At 50.7% G+C, this 9,535-nt stretch overlaps 1 protein-coding gene across 1 annotated transcript in view; it reads right to left on the bottom strand.

The window, feature by feature from the left end:
• Window position 1: 1 nt before the first annotated feature.
• Window positions 2-9,535, bottom strand: part of LOC104541392 (uncharacterized protein FLJ45252-like) — a gene marked incomplete at both ends in the record, with an annotated part of 16,307 nt that continues 6,773 nt past the window's right edge. Inside the window, 2 exon segments of the mRNA XM_010185446.1 lie at window positions 2-352; window positions 355-1,022. Of these exon segments, the coding sequence (XP_010183748.1) occupies window positions 2-352; window positions 355-1,022 (1,019 nt within the window).

Genomic DNA, 9,535 nt, shown 5'->3' on the forward strand with positions numbered 1-9,535 from the left:
TGGTCTGAGAAACCACCTTGTAAGCAGCTATGGGCTTCACGTCGAGACCCTGCCCCTCCTCGGGGCTGTAGTGACGGGAATATTTCGATAGGGATTGCGGACGGAAAGGTTTGTTCGCCGCGGAGCCCAGCGCGGCTTCCTGGGGTCCTGCCGGGCTCCTCTCGCCGCCCTGCTCTTGCCGCACGCCCTTGGACGGGGGCGTTTCCTGCGTCTCCACGGCTCTCACGGACGAGGGATGGAGATTGCTCGGCTGGGTAAACCCGGCAGAGGGGTACTGAGGTCTGGCTGTGGCCGGGGACCCGCGCATTGCCGAATCCAGGCTTGGGAACACGGCGTTGGCTCGGTGCTGGGGGGCGCCCCCCTCTCGCCTCCTTGGCTCGGGAAGAGGGGTGGTGCGAACGGTTCCTTGGACGCGCTGTGGGAAGTCAACTCCTCCACGCTTTTCTTTTTAGTGAAAGGAGCTCTCAGAAACACGTCCGCTTCTTCCGGATGCCTAAGAGCCACGTTGCCCTTGGACAGAAAAGGAGCTCTGGTGAAGACGTCCACCTCATCAGACACTTTTCTCGAGCTGCGGAAAGGAGCCGTGGCAAAGACATCGGGTTCGTTAAAAACCTCCCCGGTGTGCGACTGGAAGGCAGGGAACAGCGACTCCCCTGCTCTGGACTGGGCAGACTGGGAGCGGGGATCTTCTTTGGAGGCCTCGCGTCTTTCCCTGGGCTGAAGTAACCCTGCGCACACCTTGCCGGTTTCCTCCTCCTCTTCCGAATCCATCAGTAAAGGCCTGGAGCCGCTGCAATCCAAAATATCTGCTTCGTGGTCCGTCCCCTCTCCCTCGCTGCTGTAGAAGGAGCTGTTGCTGGAAGGCCCATCCCTGGCGACGAAGTCCGGCTCCGCGTTGTGCTGCGTCTTCACCTCCAGGCTCTCGGCCCGAGCTTTGTACAACGCGAGGCCGTCGCTGCCGGGAGGTCCTTTACAGAGCTCAAGGGCTGCAGCGGGGAACAGGGCTGGATCCCTCTGCAGACCTGAAAATGCAAGAGAAGAGGGTTACTGCACGAGCTGCGGCCCCGTCATCACAGAGAAGAACGAAGGGTGCACGGGAAACGTCATGCCGTTCAGATTGAAACCACCGTCACGCATGGAAAATGGAGAGGGAGGGCGAATGGAAGAAAACAAAGATGCCAGGGGAGGTTTTTACGGCACACGAACCGACACACGACTCGACACCGCCTCGGGGACACCACGAGCACCCGTTTTCGGAAGGAGATGGCAGATGTTTGGCACACGAAGGGGCGCGCCCAGGACCCTCAGCACCAGCCGCCAAGGTTTGCTCTGCCACCCAGCACGGAGAGGTTTGCGCTTGGTGACACTGGGCTGCAGCTCCAGCTCACAGACAGCGTTTGTCACGGTGTTCTGCGCCGCTGCTCGTTGTCTGCCCTGCAGACACAGCTCAGCACGGCCTCTGTCAGCCGTCCCACCGACACGTGGAATTACACTCGGGCGTTTTAAACGCACAGGGATGCCCTCCAAGCTGCTGAAATAACACGTTTCAAAGCATGAAGGTCAGCCTGTAGTTTTTCATGAATCCTGGAAACTACAGCAGCATGATTTTCAAACCACTGCGAGACAGATGACGTTAAACAATCCACACCATGACTCCAAACCAAGCATCTACAACGCTCTGGCTTGCTTCTGCGTTAGCAAAAGCAGGCAGCGCGGGGAGAGGCTTGCTCTTCTGCTCTTCTCCAGGTCCAAGAGCCCAAGATGGGGTTGGTTTTGCGTTAGGACTCCACACAGACAGAAGAGATGAGATCTTACCTTCAGAGAGCTACTGGCACGTTAGGAGGGTGTCATTGGGCTCGCGTTAGCAAGAGGATAGGAAAAAAAGCACATGAAAACTAAGTGTGAACTGGGGGAAGGACGAGGAGGGGAAGGAGCTGGGTTGGCAGCCATGGACCGAAGGACAAGCAAGGTCCTAACCAGCCCGCCCTGCTGTGACAAAGCGGCATCGCCACCCATGTTCGTGCTCTGCCCGGGTTAAACGTTCACGTTTGCACGCCCAGGCACCGTTTCACGATCGAGTCCGTAGATGTTCGTGGGCTGACTCATTCTCAGGCACTTCTCACCATTAAAGACACAGCAGGCGTTCATTCGGCATCAAAATCGGTATTTATTGGGAAACTATTCACTTGGATACATTACGCTGCTAAACACAGACAGTGTAGATACGGGAACATTTCAGAAGGTACTCCACAAAAATACTCTCTCTTTCCTGAAGCCTACGCTGTCAGCAACCGTTTCACCGTAGATGCCAATCTGCAGTCACTGACACAGCATGAAGGTGGTGATTTCCTCCAGAGGGCTGGTTTATTACCAGGTATTGACCAGGGATTACCAGATTTACCAGGTATTACTGGGAGATTTTGAGGATACAGGCTGAAGCAGAGCAAGACCGGCCGCCACATCACGCAAAAGCCTCCGAATTACCCATTCCTGACCGAAATACAGCGTGCAGGAAACCAAGGGAAGGAAAAAGGCATTAATCAGGGTGACCAACGCAAACCCACGTCCCGCTTTTCACATGACGAGCGCAAACAAGTGGTCTGGTCAGAATTTTGGTTGTTACTTGCGTTAGTACGCGTCTGTGTTCACGTAAGAGGTGGTGTTCAGAGCAAGAGAAGCCCATTTGCTCAGGACAGGAGCAGCACATAACTCCCAACTTGGAGGCGCTGTAAAACAGCCAGAACGCTCTGTTTTCAGAAATAAATTACTTTTCCCAATGCTTTCTTGCTCTCTCCGCCCATCGTCAGTGAGAAGGGCGCTGGAAGCAGCTATGTCCCTTACCAAGGCCAGAACAGGAGTTGTGGATTACTCTGGGAGGATAAAACGAAGCAATGCTTAGGTAGGAACTCATCCTGCCCTTGCCTTAGGAGCTGGATTCCCTGCTGGGCAGTAAGGGAAGGGCTCTCAATTTGAATACAATAAAAATGGACACAGTGATACTAAAATACAGTGGATTAGCCGAGAAATTTGGGGATCTCCTGATGAGAGGAGCACCATCTCCACTCCCATGGTCTATTCTGGAGGAGGAAGACCTGGCTCCAGACCCCGTCCCACCATAACTGACCTCGGGCCCCTTCTCCTTCCCATGTCCTTGGGCTCCCTCACTTTGTTTCCTTCGGCAGAAAGCAAAGGGACAGTCCCAGAAGGAGCCATGGCCACATCCCTACAAGGACAAAGACATCTCCTGTCATAGTGGTTAATCTCATATGTTAAAATGTGTCCGAGCAATACTGTGACACGCAATCAAAGAATCAAACCCCAAAACCCCAGGCCCCTTGGTGTGAAGGTTGGGTCAGAGCTGAGGAGATGGTCAGTGCCTTCCCACACTGCGGGCTTTGCAGACAAACATTTCAGGGCTGTGACTGCGTCACTTTTAGGATGACAGAGAATTTACGTTAGCCAGTGCCAACGGACGCTTCGGCAACGTGAGACCAGAGACTGCAGCACGGAGGGACCATTTCCCAGGAAAAGCCGTGGTGGTTTTGTTCTGTGCTCCAGTAAAGGAGAGAAAGAGCAACAGCATGAGGGTAAAGGACAAATCTTGTGATCTGTGCCTCTGTGTGGAGCCCTGCCCATCTCCGTGTGTCCAGACTCCCAAGATCCCCGTTACTTCAGGGGGAAGCATCCCTTGCGCTTCAATTAATGCTCAGGTTTTAACGCGTGCACACTCCCACCAGCTGCAAGCTTTACTGCATTAAATCCTTACAGAATTCTGAGTTCAGAGATAAGGTTTCTCCCTTTTTTAAAAATTTATTAATATTAATATTCTAGGGTCAGCTATCCACACTAAAGAAACACTTCCTAAACTTTACACAGGGTCCCTTTCTGCAGGGAGAACCACAGCAATACAATCACTTGGTACCCCAGGAAGCATTCACCAGCACTGACACATGGGGCTCCCCCATCTTTTAAGGAAAATGGCAAAGTACTGAAATAAGGGACAGGAAAGCTGTAAAGGATTTACTGTCCCTGCTACAGGGGCTGCAAGGGGGCAGCGCAGTCACCCAGGCGATGATCCCATTTCCAGAGCAGAGCCCAAAAAAAGTCAGGGGTGATCACAGAATCCCAGAATCCCAGACCGTTAGGGATTGGAAGGGACCTCCAAAGCTCATCCAGTCCAATCCCCCTGCCGGAGCAGGAACACCCAGATGAGGTTGCACAGGAAGGCGTCCAGGCGGGTTTTGAATGTCTCCAGAGAAGGAGACTCCACAACCTCTCTGGGCAGCCTGGGCCAGGGCTCTGTCACCCTCACTGAGAAGAAGTTTCTTCTCCAATTGAAGTGGAACCTCCTGTGTTCCAGCTTGTGTCCGTTACCCCTTGTCCTATCATTGTTTGTCATCGAGAAGAGCCTGGCTCCATCCTCGTGACACTCACCCTTTAAATCTTTATAACCATGAATGAGGTCCCCCCTCAGTCTCCTCTTCTGCAAACTAAAGAGCCCCAGCTCCCTCAGCCGCTCCTCAGAAGGGAGATGCTCCACTCCCTTATCCCTATCAGTGATGGAGGCACTTCCAGAGTCTAAAGCTTCTCTTGCATCAAATAACTCCTGATTTCATCAAGCCAAAGCCAAGAAGGTCTCAACAGACGGTAACAGGAAGCTAAAACCAGCAGTTACTGGTGTGCAGGATGACCGGTCTGGCATTTAAAAGGGTCAAAAACCTTCTCATTCCTTCATTCTTGAAACTGGGGAGTTCTTCCTTGTACTCCAGTTCCTTGAAGGAAATTATCAAACAGCAATGCAGAACTATCCCCATACAGCACTTCCATGAGGCAACCAAAGCAAAACTCAGCATCACCACTGCTGTGCCACTGGACGCCAGTCTGGACAGCAGAGTGAAACAGTTCTGCCCAAGTCACTGCACAGCGGCACAACTGGGAGCGGATGCAGGGTCTTTGGTTCCAGAAGGAATTAATGATAAGAAATTTAATGACAAGGAATTTAATGTTCTAGTTTTGGCCCACTTGTACAGCCACCGACACCGTGCAAAGTGAGACAGGGAAGGTGTTACACGCACAAACCCACACAACATAACCCAGCAGTTTCTGGATCACTGGAGACCGACAGCATCGCTTGGTGCCCCCTCACTGGGCACAGCCAAGCACCACGTGCACCAGTCACTGTTCAGATGCAGTCTGGGCCATCTCCAGAAAACATCAGTTGAGTTTCTAGGGGTTAAACTCCCCCCGCAAGTCCCACACACCAGAACTGTCACTAAAGCAACCTCAGCCAAGCAAACCACCCATCCTCCCGAGGAACAACGAGACCTGATGGTGTGTGAGGCCTGCACCCCTACATGGGCATGGCTGGACCCAGAGCCATTAGGGAAACAGATTACACAAGAAATACAAGGAAAACCCAAGAAAACGCTCTTTTTTTCCCTTTCCCAAGTCTGTGTTTCCCACTGGGTTGATGCGCAGCAAAGTCACTGGCACCAGTCAGACCCGGGCACTGGTAACCACACTGACTGCTCAGCCCCATTGATCAGAGCGCTTCCCACAGCACATTCACGCTCCCCCACATCCGTGCCAGCTCCTCCCCAGCTCCCACAGACCCCCACGAGATCCTGCACTAGAGAAATGCACTGGCCAAGAAGAAAACAACTCACTCCACGCAGACACGCACGCTTCCTGCAGCACGGTACCCGCTTGATGGCATTTTCTGTAGTCAGGGGCCCACGTGCTCCACGTTTTATATTTGCTTGGATAGCCCAAGCTTTGGTCTGAATCGCACCTGAACTTTCACTGCAATTACAAAATGTTTTTAAAATAGATTCTTAAATAAGGTAGTTTGGGAAAGTCACCAGAGACAACGTTCTGCCAGCTTCGGGCTGAAGAAATGCCATCAACATTCACAAAAAGGCCCCTCCAAAAATCATTTGGCTCCACACAGATCCACTCAAGCTGTGGTAAAGGGGCTGTTGGAGGATGCAGAAGATGCCACAAACTGCTAAGACGCCTCCACCCACCTCAGACTGCTCCAGGGGGTTGCACAGCGCCCACAGCCCTGGCCAGGTCCCAAGGAACCCCATGGAGACCTGGACAGCCAGACCTGAGGAAGCTGCAGCACCTTCTGTTTTGGGACAGATGCTCCCAGCACAGCGGATATTGTCAGACACAACACAAATCTGCTGCATTGTGGGTGTGACACTTGTGCTCCTCCAGTTAAAAGAGGAACTGGGGAGATGTGCAAAGGCCGGGGCAAGTTAAGATAAGCAAGAGCCAACCTGCAGGTCCCAGCTATTCCTGTTAACATCTGGTCACCCCAAAACCAGAGCTTATTCCTGCACCCAAAGCACAACCTTGACTTGAAATATCTCCGTGTACCGTGGTTGCATTTGTAGAACCCTCTCAGGAGGATCCACCAAAACAGGCAACGCCAAAACCACCACCACGGGCTCCACTGGGGCAGAGCAGCTCCTGTGCCGTCCCCAAGTGAACACCAGGGGGGAACCACCCCGCTGTGGGTTTGCTGACTGCAGGGTTGTGTTCTGTCACTTCCCAACACCTGAGCGTTAAAAGGGGACAGAAACATCTGCAATGGCTCCAACCACGGCTGTAGCAGAATCACACTTTGCCATTTGGGGAACGCTGGGTCCCAAATGTTTCCCATGCAGACTCCGCATGGGAGTCGATTTGCTCCTTCCCCTCAATTCCTGAGCAGCAACCCCGACACCACCCTGACACCCATAGGACAGCCATTTGGAGAGCTTAAAATCCATCCCCAATACCCACTCGTTTCACCTCTCCTGCATCTCCCAAATAAGCAACGAGCACTTTGTGGTGCAGGAGGTACAGATCACACACAGCTCCCAGCACGCACGCTCCCATCGAACCATATTGCCCACCCCGATCCACGAACAGCTACTTGAAAAAGCAATAAAATAAACATTCACATCTGCTTATTTAATAGCATTATTAACAACCCAGTGCATCGATAATTTTTTCCAGAACCCTTGAACAAGTGCCATTAGATTTAAAATCTTAAACATTCTTTAAAAGTACTTTAATTCACAGAAATCTTTGTTTCTAATATACAGTAGATGGTTACTTTTTAAAATCCATTCTCTTTTCATATAATCTCAGTATCTGACTATACAATAACTTTCTATCTATAGTGTCTTTATGTTTCTCCAGTCCAGCTCGCCTGTGCTTTAGGAATATAAAACAAAAAAATAATAAAGTTCTATCCACAATTTTACTAAGGTCATTTCCATAGTTCTCATGTAAAGCTTCTCTCGGAAAGTGCAGTATACACAGGTAATGATACAACACACTTAAGCAATACTTTTATTATTAAGTGTAGGTTGGAAAAGTAGAGTAATGTAGAGCAGACACAATCCATGGGAGGAGTATTTACAGAATTTGTTAAACTAAGTGGTGGGAAGGGGAAATAGCGGAGAGACCGGAGAGAGGGAAGAGGAGTCACGAACTGGGATTGCTTTCTTCAGTACACACGGCTCGCAGTCGTTCGTACTTTCGCACATGGGAAACTGCACTTTTACTAATACAGCTACGTACACATACACAAGGTCAGCAGTAAGCTAGGAGTTATTCCACTACAGAGGAGGAGTCCTTCTGGGCAGAAAGAGCTTTCAAATACAAGATAGAAATTGGGGACTTCATGACCATAAGCCAACGAAAACGAGTGTAGCGGATCCAGCTATTGACAAACTAAGCATGGCAAGGGAAAAAGAAAAGGGAAAAGCCATCGGGTTGTAGCAGCACTGATTTCAAACCATCTGAACCGAGTGCGTGCTCGTTCCACAACGCCCGAGTGGAGTAAAGTCCACGGAAATCTTTGTCTACGGAAACAAATGGGTCCATACTGAACTGCTTTGCACTAGATGCGGTTATACAAGAGAAAACGGGGAACCCAGGACAGATACCAGATGCTGGACTCAAACCAGGATTAAAAAGAGACAAACAACCGTAGGACAATTGGTTTCATACACCATTTACAGTAGGTTGGGGGGATTTTCTTTCTTTTTTTTTTTTTGTTTCCAGTCAAACACAGAAAAGAAGTCACAGAAAATACATCTGCTGCTGCCACAATGCCCTTTTCATCCAAAAAAGGTCAACGAAACGCTAGTCACAGCCATACTCACATGTATTTGGTTCAAAAACCTTGTTCTGTATCACTTAGAGGCATTTTTGCAGCTTCAACAGTTGGGTTTTTTAACCTTTTTTTTCATGTTTTCCCCCTCCCCAAGGAAGCGCAGTTCATTTGCAAGCAGGGATGTTAAACAGCAAACCATCGCATGTGGGGGCAGTCCGAAAACTCTCTTGATACGCACCAGCATCACCAGAGGTACTGGGCAAGAATACTTCAGAGGAACTCGGCGCATCCTCCTCCTCTGAAGCCATTCAGAAACATCAGCTCTGCTACCCTGTGCTCTGCAGGAGAGGGACGTCCCTACCCAATTCCCCCGTCCCCTTCCTCCAGGAACAAACCCAACCCCAAAAACACAAACGCAAAGGTTGAGAACGCAGCTGCTCACGCACTACTCTAAGGAGAAAGGAGTTGGTTGAATGCAGGGGCCGTACGGCAGCTACGGTTATCGAATTCACGGTCAGGATTTCAGGGTACATCCCATGGGGGGGCTGAGGGTGGGGTAGCAAAGGTACAGAGGGAACCACAACGGGGTTGTACCAGTTTGAGAGGGGACAACCTGGAGAAGTGAGACAGGAGCTTTCCCAGGGCACGGGAAGATGGGGAGGGAGGTGGCGACTGTCGCCCGTTGGCAGATTTTGTGTTTTCATTTAAGGAGGGAAAAACATAAACCAAGCGAAAACCCAAAAGAACCACAACTGAAGGGAACTCTTCTGGAAACGAAAAGAGAGGATTAGGTACGTTACAGAAACTGCGTCTGCTACTGTGTCACTGCTACAGGTCTATGAGCTGATCCACCAGCAGTAAAGACCTGGCTATGTTGGGAAGACTGGACTCAGAGCTTCCACTGTTGTTTCTAGAATGCCCACCTGAAAGTGCGAGAGATAGGAGTTCAGTATTGGACAGGACACACACACACGACAGTTTCAGATGTTCAACAGCAAGCAAGCGAGAAAAAAGTCAAAGCAACACAGGAAATTTGCTCAAGCTCTTCTCATTACTTTGCATCACAACAGCGTTCCCCGCTCCCCACCCCAGCCCTGGCTCGCTGGCTTGGCTTGGAGAAACACCACAGCAGCCACCAAATCTCTACAACCACTGCTTTTACACCCCAGCTGCTGAATTCTGTCCTTACTACAGGGCCCAACACAGTTACGAGAGCTCCCACAACCCACAGGACTGTTCAGAGTTTTAAATCTTGACAATTCATCGCTGTTTTAAGGGCATCTTTGAGTTCCCAACTACTTTGAGGAGAGCTGAGCTATGGTGTGGCTTTCTACAACTGGTGCTTGGATACTGAAAGAAAGATGCTCCTCGTTACTCGAGGCAGTCTACAGAGCCAAAAATCTTCTCTGGCTTTTAGCA

This window comes from Mesitornis unicolor, unplaced genomic scaffold, assembly GCF_000695765.1.
Source record: "Mesitornis unicolor isolate BGI_N332 unplaced genomic scaffold, ASM69576v1 scaffold8145, whole genome shotgun sequence".
Classification (NCBI taxonomy): Eukaryota; Metazoa; Chordata; class Aves; order Mesitornithiformes; family Mesitornithidae; genus Mesitornis; species Mesitornis unicolor.